The sequence below is a fragment of the Oryzias melastigma genome, linkage group LG4 (genome assembly GCF_002922805.2).
Source record: "Oryzias melastigma strain HK-1 linkage group LG4, ASM292280v2, whole genome shotgun sequence".
NCBI classification, from domain to species: Eukaryota; Metazoa; Chordata; class Actinopteri; order Beloniformes; family Adrianichthyidae; genus Oryzias; species Oryzias melastigma.
Genome location: NC_050515.1, coordinates 29405567 through 29422899, shown reverse-complemented (window position 1 = coordinate 29422899; position 17333 = coordinate 29405567). Strand labels below are relative to the sequence as shown.

The following is a 17333-nucleotide window of genomic DNA, read 5'->3' as shown; positions in this document are numbered from 1 at the left end:
TTTTTTGTACTTTTGCTTTTGTTTGTGCCAAAAAAACATCATATTTATTTGAAAAAAAAAGAAGGTCATGAATGCAAATCCAAATGCCTTAGAGACTAAAGACTGTACGGCTCCTTCTAGGTTTTGATCAGTAGAAAACAAATGGCTCTTTTATGATTAAGGGTTGCTGACCCCTGGCTTAGAGAAAATGCAATACATTTGAATAAATAATGGGTTTGTAGTTTTTGTTAATTAGTTAATGAGGTCATTATGTTTGTGTTTTAACAAGTCCGATAACTAAGAAAAAATATGCCAAAAGGTTTGAATTACTTTTAGTGTTTTTTTTGTTGCTTATTACTTTAAATTTTGTTTTATGTTTTTGATTGTACACTACTGTCATATTTATATTCAACAGTAAATAAAAGAAGAGGAAAGGAGACTCACTAAAGTTATCATAATAGAAAGAAAGTGACTATTCACACAGAATTTTCTAAATTCCTGCGATCAATGCTGAACCTTTATTTTCTTTTTTTGGCAGCATGAATCTGTAGGAGGGCTGAGGGTTACAGTTAATACCATGTGACCAACAAGATCTAGCCTTCAACACAATATGTGTGGCCAATGCAGCAATAATCATCTACATGTATTACACGTGGCCAACGTGAATTTCCATTAGTTTCCAACACTCCAAAGGACTGCTGCTTCCATGCACCATCAAATCAACACAAGCCTCAAGTGTTTACCAAGACGACATTTTCTGAGACAACATGACGGAGACAGAGGACAGGCAGCTCTGGCTCAACTTCAAGGAGGGAACCAGCTGCCCCAATCAAGGCAGCCCAACGTTCATTTACTCTGGTGTTTAGTGTTTAAGTATCAGGGAAACAAAAAACTTCCAAAAAGAGGTTCTAGAGAAAGCCCAGAGCTGGAAGAGGCTAATGTGTTTATTGACTGTTTGGACAATAAACCTTTGATCCATTTGATAGCTTGTTGTGCTTTTCATCATGTGAGAGCACAGGCAGCCACGTTCAGGGGGAACTTCATGAACATAAGAACACACATGCCTTGTGTTGGGTAAAATGGAATCTCCTTCTGTCCTGTTCCGTTTGGACCTTTTTAACATGAACTTAAAATGTGTTTGAAAGTCTTTTTCTTTGGCTGTGCTTTCCATGTTCTTCAATAACTGTTTTTGTTTTGTTATTGTTTGGCAGACTGAACAAACTGAAGGATTTAGGTTCAACCGTTTCGCAAGAATCAGCTGAAGATTGAAGAAAATGTGAAATGCAAATTTTCCAGAGTATAAGTCGCACTGGAGTATAAGTCGCAAGACCAAAAATGTCTAATCAAGAAGAAGGAAACCATACAAGTCGCACTTTGGGGAGAAAAGTCTGACGTTTCAGAACAAATCTGCCAAGCCAGGCGTAGCTAAAGTAAAAAATAAATAAATGAATACCATAAAGCTAATCTATTGATCTGTATAAGAAAAATATCAAAGTTTAAGAGGAAAACAGATTCTCTTCCATGTTTATTTTGGACAACACTTCTTCTGCTGCTGTTTGTAGCAAATACTTATTCTCAGATGCAGCGCCCTCTAGAGATTGTTAGAGGAAACAATCGGTAAAGGACCACCAATGTTTACTGGGAAAAGAACAAATATTTGAACCTATTTATGTCTTAGACCCACAAAGAAGTCACTCCTGAGTATAAGTCGCACCCTTGGCTAAACTATGAAAAAACTGCGATTTGTACTCCAGAAAAAACTGTATTTTAAATAAAAGTGCAAAAATAGAACAATGAGAGAACAGGTGACAGCTTTGTGCACAGGAAATATCTTAATGTATACAAGACAATATTCCATTGAACTTCCCTTTTTTACTCCAAAATCCTGCAGGGGCTGGCCCGGTACACAGCTCCGACCTACTTCCAGTGGCTCACCTGACTCACAGCTGTGAGTCAGGTGAGCCACTGGAAGTAGGTCGGAGCTGTTTGCAGCACCTGCTCTCTCTCCCAAAATAGACAGTCTTCCTTTATTTGTACTTCCAAATTCAAATTCATCTTATTTTTAGAGCACTGTTCCTGTTGGGCCCACTTGAAGCCTCTAACACTTTGCTGGCTACCCAGTCCATGGAAGGGTATTTTGGGTGTGACAAAATATCGATATAGCGATATATCTGTAAAATGTTAAATGTAAAATGAAATAACTCAAGTAGCTGCAAGGCAAATTGGTGCAACGTGCGCCCCCTATCTACCTCTGGAGGAACGTCTCACCAAAGGATGAAGAATATAATGTTTTGCAGCCTCTTCAAATGAAAATAAATGATCAAAACTTGGTGAGAACCCATCGAGAATCAATCGCAGGACTAAATATAGCAATATTCATTTTTGTTCTGTTGTTTACAACAATTTAGCACTAAATATTGGCACTGCTGTTCATGTTTACTATTGTTAACACTGAATTTTACAGATAATTCAAATGAAATTGGTGTCAGTGCTCATCAAAGACATAGAATTACTGATCTCAGCAAAGTGTGTACTATTGCTGCACAGAATAAGAAACAAGTTGTTTGTTGTGACTTTGTTCAGGATAAAAAATAAATGCGGATATATTTTCCCAAAAATATGTGTTCTTCTATAAATCGTATGTAATTAGAGATGATTTTTACCAATCATTGCAGTATCGTGATATCATTGATATGAGCCATGTATGGCGTATCTTCGTATCGTGAGGTACCCAGGGATTCCCAGCACTATTAGCCACCACTTGCTGTTTTTTGTGACTTTTCAAAGACTTTTCTTGCTAGAAAAAAAACAAAAACAAAACAAGAGCTACATTTTGTGTACAGTATAAATTGATGCAGTTTTTGTGGTGACTGCTCGACTGTGGCTGACCTCCTTGATCTCGCCTGTAGATGGAACTATATCAGTCTGGCAGCTCTTCTTCTGGACTCAAACTACCATAACATAACACCACCACGGCGCAGAAACGTCACGGAGGAGAAACAGCTTGTTTAGAAAGATTTGCACAAATACTAACAAAGTGTTGTTGCCCCACATCTTGACAATAAATTGTTGTTTATTTTGAAAAGTCCACATTTCCTGTTTAATAATGCTGAACTGACTGCCGTGTGCATCAACAGCACTTTTCCTCCAGTTTACTTTATCCTGAGGAGCTTGTGTCATAACAAGCATGAGCTGGGACAGCATCTCCTAAACAAACACTGAGAATGCAAATAAACATCTCAGTTTGACCTGAGCTTGAGAGTGTGCTGCTCCCCTCTGTTTGTCACTGCAGCGTTTGATTGGCAGCTGATCTCGGTCCAGCTGGCTGGAGGGCGGCTGTTCCCCTGGGGCTCTGCTCTCCCCCCCCTCACAGGTCTGTGAGCTGGTATCTGTGGAACAGATCACACTAAACATGAGAAGCAGCAGCCACTGGGGCAGGTATCATGCACCACGGATGCGTACCTGTCAAGGCCTCTTCTCCAGCAGCCAGGTTGCTGGTGATGATCTGGCGGATGCGAGTGAAGATGGGTACAGCCGAGCCTCCTCCAGGCTCGCCGTCATCAACTTGAACGGTCAGACTTCTCTCTCCTGAGCCGTCCTCGGAGTGAAGAAGAGATTTCTCCAGCTTCTACAATCATGAAAATCAAATTTACCACAATTTAGACAAACCAAAAAAATAAAAAAGAACACAATTTGATTCCCTTGATTGACATTCTGGCAGCAAAATATTCTGTGTGAGAGAATGGGCTCTCCAATCCCATCAAATATTTTGTTTCCACATTTAAACTTTAATCATGTAAGAGAGTCTACTCTGAAACAAAAGCAAACAAAAAAATAAGCCTAGATTGAGTCTAAACGCAACATTACTCTTAAAGTGACAGATTAAAGAAAACCATCCCAAAACCTTTTTCAAAGTAATTTAGAGTTTATTTAAGCAGACCCCACACTTATATTTTTGTTATTAACAGCCCGATTCCATCATGCGCTGGTAACATATTCCAACACATTCCCGTTTCCAACTCGTGACATATGGAAGTATGGGTATTGACCGCTCCACGTCAAAAATTGACGTTTTGGTTGTCCCCAAAACCTCCAATTAAATCAGGGGTCCAAACCTCTGGGCCGCGACTTGGTACCGGGACATGGACCGCACCGGTATCCTTAACCTGGTACCAGACACGGATCAGTACTGGTTCCGGATGCAGTACTGGGCGCGGTACCAGATGTGGACCAGGCTAGGGTTAGGGTACTAGTACCAGGCATGTTCCTGAGGTTTTTACGTTTTTAAAGTTTTAAAGTTCTAGTTTTAGTGTTCAATAAATGTTGATCCCGTTCGACCCGCGACATAAGGTGTGTTTTGGATTTTGGCCCCTTGTGTGATTGAGTTTGACACCCCAGCAGCAGGTGGACCGTTCAGTTTTTGTCTGCATCATGACACTCCTGAGTCTCCCACATTGAAGTTCCACTCCGGTCATGTTCTGATCTACTTTCAAAGTGTTCCCAGTGGTCTTAATTATGATTCATTAACCATGATTATGTTGTTCCTAGCCAAAATAAAAAAAACCTGGGCCATTTTCTAGGACATAGTTTCTGCAGAGCGGCAGGAGTTCATCAGAAATTCAATTTTGTCCGGAACTGTTCCGGATCTATTTGTCTAAAGTGAATGCATCAGAACTGCAGTTTCTGAGTCAGAATTATTGACTGTACAAGAGATCTGGAGTGTCACCCACAGAGAATTGTTTACTTCTGGCTTCAGTAAGATGAAGTCAATTCAGTCACCATTTTTGCATGATACGGACATCATCGTTTGGAGCCAGACGGTGTCCAAGTCGGTCTGAATCAAGGTTTCTATGGCAACCACTGTCACCAATCAGGAGAGACTAGAAGAACACACCCCTTCCCTGAAAGCGGCCTTGGGATAATCTGTCAATCAACATTTTGAACATTCAAGGCAGCACATGCTTTTATCGAGACTTCTGATTGGTTAGTTTATAACTTGAAGTTCTTGCACTACAACAAAAATATCATGAAAAAAATGAGGACTATCAAAAAGATGTTAAAAATGTATCAGAGCAAGAATGTCTATTCTGACCAATAGAATGACTGAGTAACAGCTCTTTATTTCTCTATTGAAGTCTACGGGATTTTGAGTTCTTGGAGCCAGCAGCTACTTCCTGTTTGGTTTCCTCCTTACAAAAGGTGCTACACAAAGTCTTGCTCTTGTTTGCTGGTGGAACTGAGAGGAACCTGAAGCGTGCTGGGAAAAGACCTGAAGACGTCCGCCAGGACTGAGTTCAGCCCCTCGCTCACTCATCGGTCCTGCGTGGAAGAGCCTCTCCTGAACTTCAGAGGACAAAACCTGCTCCTGCTCCCTCAAACACAGACGGGACATGCTACAAGTGAACATCAAGAGAACTTTTTATGCAGCTAAACTTTCTTTTCTCTGATCAATGCCCTGACTTTTTCCTAGTCCAGAGGACCAGGCAACCAAAGACGAAGTTCAGGGAAAAAACCGTCCAAACTAACCTGAATCACAGCCTCCAGGCCTGCCGAGCGCTGCTCCTCTTCACAACTCATCACTAAACTAACAAGGTCCCAAAGAAGTGTCCAAAGTTCCACAGCGTGCTGACAATAAAGTCAGAGTTTCTTCTAACAACAGGAAGCAGCTCCAAAACACAAAACTGCAAAAGAAAAAAATCTGGAAACTATGCAAATACATTTGACACTTTTCAAACCTAAAAAAGTTTGGAACGGACAACGAACGGCCATGTCAAACCACTGAGTTCAGTCACGTTGCCATGGAGACCGAGTGCCTCCACAACGTTGCCAGGGTAACGAAAGGTTGGTTTAGACGTTCCCACAGTGAGAGAAGCTGCTGGATTCCAGAGGGTTAATGATCACACGGCAGCTCCAGAGCAGAAACACGGATGTACTTTTATTTCAGGAAAGATTTATTTACAATCACAGCCTCAATGTGTACACAACCATCTCACGGACACAGATCTGAGAGCTAAACCACTTTACAAACACTGAGCAAAGAATAGAATGAAGAAGAGTAGAAGAGAGTAGAATAAAATTAAACTGTAGGAGGAGTAGCGGTCAGAAATTTTGACGGAATAAGAAACTATAATAATAAAAAACTATAATAAAGTTGTAGGATCTCATACTCTGATTGCTTCAGACAATAAAGTAGATTAGAGTAGATTAGAAATGTGTAGAGAAGAGTACAATAGAACAGAATATAATGAAACAGAGAAGAATACAGTAGAGTGGGGTAAAATAGAATAGAATAGAATAGAATAGAAATAGAACTTTATCATTTCCTCAAAGTAAAGTTAATCCGGCATGAAGAAGCTTGAATGTGAACGACCTGCAGACAAGGTAACAAACATTTCCAGTTTAATCACCATAACCACTTTCTTTGCAGAAGGGCAGTAAGCGTCTCCGGACACTGTGACCAGCAGGAAACGTCCGTGAGGTTTATTCATCAGGAAAGAGCTCCCTCCACTGTGACGGGTCCAGGAAGATGGTGCAGACTCCGCTGTAGAACCACAGCCTGGGCAGAAAGCACTCCACGTCCCAAGTGTTGGATGCTCGGTTGTAGACCTCCACTTCTACGCCATAGTCCCCTTCCATTCCTTTCCAGTGCCCCCCAGTGACAAACAGCTTCCCACTCAACGTCACAAGGCCACCATTCTCGTGGAGCGTGTGAACCTGCTGGACCTGGACGAGGACATCGTCATGAAAGTCAGACAGAAGTTGTCTCACAGGAAGAAGGACATATTCTTCTGTCTGCTGACCTTCTGCCATATGTTGGCCTCTGGATCATACGAGTAGACTTTCTTGGTGTTGTCAGCCACCAGATATATAGTTCCATCCAAGCAGGTGGCGCGAGGAGAGGACAGATATTTGGGGATGAAGGGAGACCAAACGCTAACCCAGCTATCTGTTCAGAGTAAAACCCAGAAATGATTAAACTTCAAACCTTTTTAGTTCCACTTTGAGGCCGTTTTTAAAGGGTAACCAAAAGATAAATCAACTATTTTTGTCCGTTGACCCCCATAAATAGAGCTTTAAAAGTGCTGCCTGTTGGTCATGGCCAATTTTTTGACAAATTAAAAAAAAAACTTGTTTAATTCCTGAAAATATAGTCAAAACCGTCTGTGTACTGCCATCTACAGGTTGAATCCAGGTATTAGAGTTGAATTTTGTGATTGGTTAATCGGTGTAAGTCCAAGAAGTTTGACGTCATCACGCTCTGCAACTCCAGTAAAGAAGCCCCGCCCATCTTTATTTCTGTAACGGTCAGTCGTTAGCTTTAGCATGGATCATACAGTAACTTTCCAGTGGAGAAGGAAGTTAGGCAACAGAGGTTTAGAGGAATTAGCGTTAATATCCAGCAAACTCTGTCCTGGTGATGGATTTAATGAACACTTCACTCAGGATTGTTTGTTTCATACGTTAGCCTTTATTAGCTATAATGCTAGCTGCATTTGACCACTCTCAGACACGGGTCCCCTTTGGACCTCCAAACCCTTAGCTGCTGTCGGGCATTCCCAAAGCAGCATCTTGAGCTACCGGGTCAAAACAAAAAAGGTTCTGGACCATGAGCGCCAACCTCGTTAGAAGTGGGAGGAGAAAAATGCTCAACCACCTCAGGAAGTTCTGTGCATCACTTTGCTCAGTCAGTACCACTCTCAATATTGAAGACCCAACCTACGTTACATAAAGCTAACTTTAATGTCAATCATAGATCCAAGCCACACCTCTGCCTCCACTGGCCCCGCCCCATTTTTGGCCTTTTTTTCAAATCAAGAATGGAGTCAGCCTCCAACTGCCCTGTTTGGTTACCCTTTACATACGTAATCAGTAATAACGCAGTAATATAACGATAAGTGAACATCTACAAATGTAATCTACACACGTAAGTAATCTAAGTAGATTAACCCTTTAACACATGAGGCGTCGCCGGTGACATTTAAACAAAAAATCTTTAGCGTACGGTAACTTTTTAACCGTTAACACGATAATTCCAGAATTATTGTGTTAACATTGAAAAGTTACAATAAATCAAAGAACAAAAACAGGACCAAAAACGTCCTCACCAATGACGGGGTTATAACACTGCATGGTCAGTGCGTTGTACTTCACTGCACATGACCCGATGACGTAGAGCTTCCCGTGGCAGGCTGTTGCCGTGAAGTTGGTCACATATTTCAAGGCCGGACATGTGAGTGTCCAGGTGTTGTTGTAGGGATCATAATGCTCGACCTCAACTCGCTCCGATGTAGTTCCTGAAGAGAACAAACACCCAGGATTCATGTTATGAACTGTCAACATGATATGTGACGGGGCTTTCTTACCTCCAATCACATAAATCTCTCCGTTGAGCGTGGCTGAAGTGTGGTTTGTCCGAGGCCGCAGCATGGGCGCCACGGTGAGCCACCTTCCCTCCTTTGTGACGTACCTCCAGGTCTCTGTGGTGGACCATGTGTTAGTGTTTGAGCCTCGGGAGCCTCCTGTCACACAATCAAAAACGGAGCCTGTTGATGTGACCACGGAAATGTGAACGGCGGCTCATTTGACCGCAGTTGGAAAGGATTGTAAATCAATGAAAGAGCATTTTGATGTTAGCTTTGATTATTTTATCAAGAACTCTGAGAAACCAATGATTGAATGTATTGATCACAGTCAATAAACATTGGAGAATTAGCTAAAAGAGTCTTTGGTGAACTGGAAGGAGAAAGAATCAGGATTTTGGAGGAAGTTCTGTCCATGAAGATCTTCACTTCCTCGTCCAGCTGACATCCGGATCAGAACCATACGGCTGGACATTACCCAGATTGATGGATGTTTTTATGGAGCAGAGGGAAGATTAATGCTAATGAGACACAGAGCTATCATAATCAGAGAGGGGGGATCTGGGGCGGAGCTCCAAAAGCCACGCCCCCTCAGAGGAGATTTTGGAAACAGAGGCTTCAGATCAACATGAAAAAATGGCGTTTTAAGACATTTAGGCTGTGGGATTTTGGTTAAAAACTTCATAATCATTAAAATACTTTGCAGTAGTTTTTAATTAAAAAAACTTGTCATGGGGGGACTTTATGTTTTTTGTGATTGATGAGCTTTACCCACCTGTAACATACACATCGTTGTTCAAGGACACCAAGGAGTAACCCCATTTATCAGGATTGGGAAAGTTAGGCAGCTCATGCCACTTTTCTGCAGGGAAGCATCAGAAGAATCATTCAGTGTGAGGTCAGCAGAAACACTGTTCTGTGTTTTCAAGCTGCAAACAGATTTTTAGGACCATTTAAGTAATTCTGAGGCAGATTCAGACCAAGCATGTCTTATTTATCAAAGAAACGTCACTCTTCTTACCATTCACATAATCACATTTCAGAAATTCAGCAACCCTTCCTTCACAAGGTCAAAAATGTCCAACTACAAATCCATCATGTGACCAAAGCCAACATTTGAACAAAACCCCAGAATCTGCATAATCCACATCAGGGGTTTCCTCCAGACTCTGACTAAATCAAACTTAAACTTTGTTGAACTTGAACAGCTGTTAGAAAGTTCGTACTTGTCTTTGTATTGTAGAAGGCACAGTTGGTGGACATTGGTCTATGAAGCCTTGGGTCTCTGTCTTCATCTTCATCTGACTCCTCCTCCTCAGACTCATCCAGCGAACGGCCGCCCATCACGAACAGCACTTCCTGCAGGTTTGGTTGAAGACTCTGAGAGTGGAGCTGGTCAGAACAATCTGGGACTGAATCCATTTTCTGCAAAAGGCAAAGATGTATGGAGCCACAATGGGGCCAATATTATTGGAAACCCAAATAAAACAACTTGAAAAACATATTGGTGCTTGGCTAAAAAAAAAAAAAAAGATAGTGTCTGAAACTTTTGCTATTCTAAAATAAACATAATTATTTTCAGCTTCAGATATTCCATTTTTTAGGTTTCAAAATTTCAGTTTCAAATCTTTTTTTCCTTTCAACTCATTTTTTCAGTTTCGAATCTGAACATTTCAGTTTAAAAACTTTTGCACGGTGGCGCAGTGGTTAGCCCTCTCGCCTCACAGCGAGAAGGCCCCGGTTCGACTCCCGGCTGGGACCTTTCTGTGTGGAGTTTGCATGTTCTCCCCGTGCATGCGTGGGTTTTCACCGGGGACTCCGGCTTCCTCCCACCGTCCAAAAACATGCTTCATAGGTTTATTGGTGACTCTAAATTGCCCCTAGGTGTGAATGTGAGAGTGAATGTGTGTGATTGAGGCCCTGAGACAGACTGGCGACCTGTCCAGGGTGTACCCCGCCTTCACCCTTCAGTAGCCGAGTTAGGCTCCGGGACCCCCGCGACCCCGAAAGGGACGAAGCGGTCAAGGAAAATGAATGAAATGAACTTTTGGCCTCGTTGGGGTACGGCTAACATGAAGGACCAATCGAAATCGTTGGTGGTAACTTCATCACCAGTGCATCCTGATAACTCTGATAACGTGGATAGTTATGGTTTCAAACCTAACATTTTCAGATTCAAAACTGAAAAAAAGAGAGTTGAAAGGAAAAAAAAGTTTTGCAATTGAAATTTTGAGTTTTGAAACTTAAGAAAACCAGCACATTTGAAATTGAACATAGTTGTTGCGTTTTTTTTGTTGTTGTTGTTGTTGTTTTTTTTTAGGCATATTGGGAGTTTTGCTAATATTTTAGCATTGTGCTAACTGTTTTGTCAAAATAAGACTTTTTTTAGATATTCTAGGCAAATTTGGAGGTTAGCTAATATTTTAGCATTATGCTAGCTGTTTTGTCTGTATTTTAGAATAGCAAAATGTTTCAGACACTTACATTTTTTTTTACCAAAACACCAATACTTTTTTAGGTTGTTTTATTTGGGTTTCAAATAATATTGCCCCCAATTTGGCTCAATAAAGATGCTCTTTGGTTCTGGAAATAGCAGCAGATGATGAAAGGTGGGACCTCACTAACCTGTCTGTGAATCGCTTCTACAAAGTCCCTGCAGCTGCTGCAGGCTTGAATCAGACTGTGCTTCAGCAGGTTGTCAGCCAGATAGTTTGGGCCGAGTAAAGAAACACGTGAAAAAGTGAGGAGTTCAGGAAGGTAGCCGAGTCGAGACTCTGTCCGGTGTCCAACCCACTTCAGGATGGCTTCCACACGAGTGCACTCTGACCGGATCTGCAGCCCTTCATCAGACAAGCAGGACACCAGCCTGGCTTTCTCCATCAACAGAAACTCCTCATCTTGCTGAACAGCTTCAAAATTCTCCAGCAGGAAAGCCCAGGCTTTGGCCACCACCTCCGGACAGCCGTGGAGCTCCCCGAACTCCAAGATCCCCAGGCAGTTGGTCGCATCGATTTGGTGCTGAAGATAACGGCTGCACACAGTTCGAACTGTCTGGAACTGCAGCTGGCTGGAGGTGCAGATCAAGCCCTCCACATTGCTCTGGTTGATTGTCAGCTTCCCTGTGTAGGCAAAGTCGAGCAAGCAACCCAGAATATCGGGGTTGACATCATGAAGCTCCACGCGTGCAGCTATGCTTTCCACAAAGTCCCCCGAGAACATGGAGCGGAAATACATGCTGCAGAGAGCCAGGACTCCCCGATGGCAAGGGAAATCCCTCCCGCCTGCACTCAGAGTCACATCTACCAGCTTGGGGTGAGAGCAGAGCGAGCGCAAGCCTTCCAGGATGCTTTGAGGATGGGAGGACAGGCAGAAGTCCAGGTCATCCACGTTGCGCACCATGTTGAATCTCAGAGTGGAGTAAAGGTAAACTCTGGTTAGCAGCGATGTTAGCGCTTAGCTAGGAGAGAGACAGCAGAGAAAACAACAGTCAGTGCAAACTTTCATTATCAGCAACAGCAAGAATTTGATTGAAAATGGGAAATTGATGTGATCACTTTTCACAGTATATCCACAGAATTGTTTATGATAAAGGAAACCTAAAGAAAATATTGTTTTGTTTCTAAATGGATTAGAAAGAATTGGCTTTAAGTTGAAGAGGGCATCTCTGTTGTTCTCTATTCTCATAAGCACTTCAAAACACTGAGAAAATTACTAGTATGATTTTATGATTGTCTACATCCTGCAGCTAACAGCAGTTATTTCCTGTCATTAAGTGTTTAAATAACATCAAAAGACCTGGAAACAAACCAAAACACTCACCACCACAGCACCGCGCAGCCCGTCTGGATCATCCTTCCAGTGAACAGCAGTCAAAGCTGAAGCTAGCTGCACCTTAGAGCAATATGAAGTAGGGAACAGCGCGACAAAAAGTCTTTGCCAAGTCACCGAGGTGGAGCGCCTGTCCCTCACGCTGCTATTTTTAGGCTGGGACAGTGACGCTGTTCTGAAGTCAGATTCCAAACAACAAGTCTGAGCCCTTCAGCTGCTGTCAAGGAGGCCTTCAGGCTGCTAAAGAACCAGGACCAAAACGGACATATTGGTATTCATAAACGTAATAGTTTTTGAAATATTGAGCAAAATATGCCCCATAGGAAATGAATGAGAAATTGCTCAAACCTCTCAAAAGCTTTTGGCTCTTTGAAACTTACGAACTTGTGCAAACTTTCAGTTACAGACAACATTCAAACTTTTAAATGTTCAGTAACTACGTGATTTTTTAATGTTAATTTGGAATTTGTTTTTATTTTAGCATAATGCTAGCTGCTATACATCTTGTTTCAATTGTTTTCAAAGTAAAAAAAATCTTAATCTGTACCACCTATAGTCCTAAGTATTTGTTGGAAATTTCTTGTGTGAAAAGTTCAGGACATCTGAAAAGATGTGACAGAGTTTTTGCAAATAATAATGAAGAAACAATTCAAACTTCTGAAATGCTCATTTAATTTAACAAATGAAATTAGATAATACAAAATTGTATTAATTAAAATAAAAAACATTTTAAATTGGAAAATATGAGAAAAAAACAGTAAACCAAGTGGCAAATCTGGTCGACTTTCTGATGCCAACACAGCACAGCTGCTAAGGTGAGCACAGCTCAAAAATGTTCTACAAAGTACCTAAAAGATCGATACCAAGTCCAGAATCTCCACAACTACTAAGTACACAAAAAAGTTGCTATTCAAAATCAAAAATTTCTGCCTCTTTCTCTTTCCAGAAAGCAAAACTCCGATCAATATACTGACAAATTTCATCGTTGCTGAAGCTGGAGAGGTCCGTTCCACCATAGAGCATGTTCTCGTCTGGCGTGGGCGTCTGAACGATGACTTTAGGAACCTGTCGGACCTCCGGGAGGCTTTGCTTTGCTGTTTCTCCACTGCCTTCAGATTGACTGGCCAAGTTTTCAAAGAACTTTGCCTTAATGTCTTCAAAGCCATCCTTCCACTCCCGGTTCTCTGCCTCGATGTCCTGAATGACAGCCTTATGGAAGTCCCTCACCGTCTCCCAGGGAAACTTACCCACTCGATCAAAAACTTCAAAACACAGCAGGTGCCTCATTTTGCGCTCATCCACCGGCAGGTCCAACTCCAGGATGTGGAAGTAACCAAGCATGAAAAGGTCCAGAGTCAGGCTGTCGTAGTCAACGGGCACACCTTCCAGACGAGGTAAGAACTGCTCTGGGGAGAAGACCACCTTCTGCCGGTGGAGCCTGCAGACCACACAAACAGAAGTGTCAGGATTCAGGCTAGTCTCATTCAGTTTTGTTCTTCAAGATGTTTTTGTGCCGGTTGGCTTTTCATCTCCTGGGTGGAGCACCCAGTCAGGGTTACTTTACAATCAAAACCTGAAGCCGCTGCATTATGAGAGAGTTGAGTGCTCCAAAAAGATTAGAGCTACTCAACCTACAATTCTGTAGTCAATTCTGTTTTTTCCTGCTTTCCAGCAGCATTTGGATGTTATCCCACCAGGAAAGGGCCGCATCCTCTTTTGGGGCTTGTAAGGTTATACCAGCTAACACATTCTGATTACCCAGGTCACATATTGACATGTGGTTAAGGAACCCTTCTCGTTGGACGTGCTACCGGGTTAAGGCTCGGGTACTTCTGCGATCCGTGTCTCGGTACCAGGCCCAGAGGTTGGGGATCCCTGATTTAATGGGAACAGCCAGCACGTCAACAACCAATGAGTTGGGTATGTCCAAAAAGTCGATTTTTGATGAGTTGGGTTTCTTATGTGACTACTTGGATAATGAATCCGTGTTCAATACCCCCACACCCGGAAGGGGGCGCTGTCTCAGAGGTTTACCTCTAAGGCTAATGGCTGTGGGGTCACTGCTCCTACGCACAAGGTGAGAGAGGCTATTCTCCACTGACATGCTGCTGGATGGTCTTTGCTTTATTGAATCCTTCCATCACTAAAATGATCAAGTGTGCAGACGTCTTTCTGGACGTCTGGCCTCTCTAGGTGTCCGCCCTGTCTTCCGCGTCAGTAAGGTGAAGCCTGTGAAGGACAGTCCTTCATCAGGAGCCGTGAATGCTGATCTGGTCCACGCTGTCCATCAACTCCTCGGTTCTCAGAGGGCTGGGCGGGGTGTCCATTATCGTACTGACTGGGAGGGTTATGGCCCAGCAGATCACCAATGGATCTCTGAGTGCCACATCCTGGATAAAGACCTGATCTCCCTATTCCACGGGGACCGTCCTAACCAACCTCCTCATGTCTCTGGGAGCAGGACGTGTCTGGATTTTTTGTGTGTGTTATTAATTGTTGTTTTCTGGTTGGCTGTCCATCTACTGGATGCCCCACCCCCTCCCTGTAGGTTTCCATGGATATGGCACAGCTTCCTGGACTTCAGTTATTACTTTATTTAAGGAGTTGTTGCTTATTCTAGATATTTGTTCTCTAGCATATTTCTGAGGATTTTCTAGTTGTCTGTTGCTCAAGAGTTTTCTTCCACGTTTGTATTGTTTTTGTTTAGTTCTATTAAACTTTGCTTCTTCATTCCACTTTGACTTCTTAATCTCCTTGCAGCAATGATATAGTTGTCAAATCGTCCAGCTTTCAAAAAATGTGTTTCTCTCATGTAAAGGTGATGGTTTGAAGTTAGATTTGATTCAGGTTTTGGAAATAAATCTCAAGCTATGTTCACATCAGGCATGTGACAAGCAAACGTGGTAGATGTGGGCTCTGAAACCTGCAAATCTGGTCAGTCTTGCTCCAGGCTTTTTTTGTCACAGCTCTATTCCGATATTAGAAAGACTTTGTGTCATAGAATTTCAACTGGACACAAACTGCAATTACTTTCTCCTTCATAATCATTTTCACAAGGTTGGCACTTCACCATCAAAGGGAAGTCATCCATGTTTACCACCAAATCTGAGTCTGAGTATCAAACCAGGTGAAGTGATCCTTTTGAGGGAAAACTTCCAACATTAGAAGACTATTGTCTTCAACTGATCCAAGAACATTTTTTAGGACATTAAAATTATATTTGTGTGAATACTTTGTAAACATTCACACTATAGTGATCTTGTTTCTCTTTATTATTATTCTTTATTTATTCTTTCGTACGTCTTTTTATTCATAAAAACTCAATCATTCAACTCATTCAGCAATTTCTTCAATCTTGTTCTCAAAACGTTCAGCTCGTTAAGGACGTTCCGGCTTGTACTTTTGGTATTTGTACATTTTATGGTTTTTAAGATTTTATGCAATTTATGTGATTTTTCAGCCCCATTGAAAATGAATGGGAAATGTTTCAAATTTATGAAATTTATGCAACTGAAAACATTCATCATGTTCAGGATTTTCATGCTTTTACTTACGCAGAAATTTAACACAATGATTGAAATTTAACACAGTTTTTGATTTTTTTTCTCACAATTCTTTAAATATTTTATCACTTTCTGCAAATTATGCAAGTTTGGTATCAAAGTGTTCACCATGTTAAGAACATTATTATTACTGAGGTTTCTAAGGCTAATTTTGGGTTTAGCTAATATTTTAGTACCATGCTAACATTTTCGGTTAATTTGGCACCTAATAGGTTTTTTGGGCTACTATAGAGTTAAGCTAGTATTTTAGCAACGTGCTAGCTTTTTGACTCATATAGCATCTACTGAGATTCTGGGGGCTAATTCTGAGTTAAGCTAGAATTTTAGCGACGTGTTAGCTTTTTAGGCTAATTTGACATCTAGTGAGGTTTTTTTGGGCTAATTTGGTGGTTCGCTAATATCTAAGCTAATATTTTTCATGAAATTCTTCAAATTCTTTGTGTACTTTCTGGAAATTACGCACATTTGGTATCAAAACATTCATGATATAACTAGCAATTAAAGTAAATGTCTTCAGCATCTTCAGCGAGCACATTCAGCAAAAAGCATTCACACTAGCATTATCGCAGGTAATGCAACTTTTCTAGTTCCATTTGACACCAAATTGTTCAAAAACAGCAGAGGTAAATGAGATAGGACACTGACAGGAGTTGTTTACAGCCCAGTAGCTGCATGGATTTACCTGCGGATCTGCCTGGAAGGCACGCTGGAGATCATTTTCCTCCAGTTTCCCATCATCTTATTGACAGCACTTCTCTGCTTAAAGAAATGCCCGAGGGAGCTGTTCATCATCTTGGACTGGGCGCTGTCTGTGCCATCCACGCAGCCAGAGGAAGAGTCGTCGGCCATCTCCGGGATTCCTGTGCTCATCTTTGTCTCCTCTGCGTCCCTGCTCTTCAGCGTCACTGCGTAGGCCGATTTTTTCCAGTGGCCTAAAAACAGAACAACAATCCGCTCCTTCCGCAGGCTGATGGTCTCCTGAACATCTACAAGGCTTTCATCATAACGGATGCCCGAATCACTGAGCTGGTCTGGTTCTGAGACCGTCTTGAACACTTTGGAAAGTTTGTCTGACTCAGTGCCTTCATGTTCTTCTGCATATTCTAACACGGATGAGTTCTGCAATTCAAAATTTGACTTTAGAGTCCTCACAGACACTCCAAACTGATGAATTTCCTCCTCAATGCTCTCCCGGCGCACTCTGGTGGAAAACTGTCTGTCAGGTGCCTGAGAGAACACCGTTATGAGTTCGGTGTTGGGCATCTTGCAGTAGGGCTGGTCTGTCAGGTTGGTCATGAGCAGCGACATGCTCTTTACAATGCCGGAGATCCGGCCACACCACACAGGCAGGGGAACCTGACTCTTGAAGTTTCTGAACTGCGTGTTGACAGTTATATTGACTATCGGGGCAGGCAGGATGTGCCGCAGCTCCTCGGCCAGCCGAGCCAGCTCCAGCTCATAGCCTTCACAGTTCCTCTGCATGGAGACGTTGGCAATCTGCTCTTCCAGGTAGATGAGGTCGTCTTCTGTCAGCAGCTCACCGGACGGACCCAGGATGGCATTGTGGGCTTGGGAGTACCTCCAGCTGACTTTGACATATTTG

The 17333-nt window shown here is 42.2% G+C and overlaps 3 protein-coding genes across 13 annotated transcripts in view; all 3 read right to left on the bottom strand.

Moving 5' to 3' along the window:
- crocc2 (ciliary rootlet coiled-coil, rootletin family member 2) overlaps positions 1–5785 on the bottom strand; it is a 42110-nt gene extending 36325 nt beyond the window's left edge. For 3 of the 11 annotated variants that reach the window (XM_036211698.1, XM_036211700.1, XM_036211708.1), the window contains exons 1-4: positions 5506–5785; positions 5174–5347; positions 3442–3607; positions 3229–3368 (exon numbers count right to left, since the gene is read on the bottom strand). In XM_036211698.1, coding sequence (XP_036067591.1) covers positions 3229–3368; positions 3442–3607; positions 5174–5347; positions 5506–5556 — 531 coding nt within the window. In that variant the 5' untranslated portion in view covers positions 5557–5785. Of the gene's footprint in view, positions 1–3228; positions 3369–3441; positions 3608–5173; positions 5373–5505 lie in introns of all 11 variants that reach the window. The other 8 variants (XM_036211701.1, XM_036211704.1, XM_036211705.1 and 5 more) reach the window with 8 other exon arrangements.
- Positions 5786–5899: 114 nt separating this feature from the next.
- klhl30 (kelch-like family member 30) lies at positions 5900–12310 on the bottom strand. Its single transcript, XM_024259101.2, has 8 exons — positions 12159–12310; positions 10965–11796; positions 9566–9764; positions 9115–9201; positions 8343–8498; positions 8085–8273; positions 6780–6925; positions 5900–6702 (listed from the first exon to the last, which is right to left on the bottom strand). The coding sequence occupies exons 2-8, from the start codon at positions 11736–11738 to the stop codon at positions 6460–6462; spliced, it is 1794 nt and encodes a 597-aa protein (XP_024114869.1). The 5' UTR covers positions 11739–11796; positions 12159–12310; the 3' UTR covers positions 5900–6459.
- A 505-nt stretch (positions 12311–12815) lies between these two features.
- The window catches only part of LOC112136763 (espin-like protein), a gene marked incomplete in the record, with an annotated part of 19574 nt that continues 15056 nt past the window's right edge, over positions 12816–17333 (bottom strand). The window contains 2 exon segments of the mRNA XM_036211697.1: positions 12816–13605; positions 16413–17333. Of these exon segments, the coding sequence (XP_036067590.1) occupies positions 13074–13605; positions 16413–17333 (1453 nt within the window).

Excerpts from the sequence above, each read along its gene's own strand:
- klhl30 (XM_024259101.2), bottom strand. The coding sequence starts at position 11,738 with ATGGTGCGCAACGTGGATGACCTGGACTTCTGCCTGTCCTCCCATCCT. Across the intron at positions 9,765-10,964 it reads TAGAAGCGATTCACAGACAG|AAAATGGATTCAGTCCCAGA; the intron begins GTTAGTGAGGTC and ends TGCCTTTTGCAG. Across the intron at positions 6,926-8,084 it reads GTGTTATAACCCCGTCATTG|ATAGCTGGGTTAGCGTTTGG; the intron begins GTGAGGACGTTT and ends TACTCTGAACAG.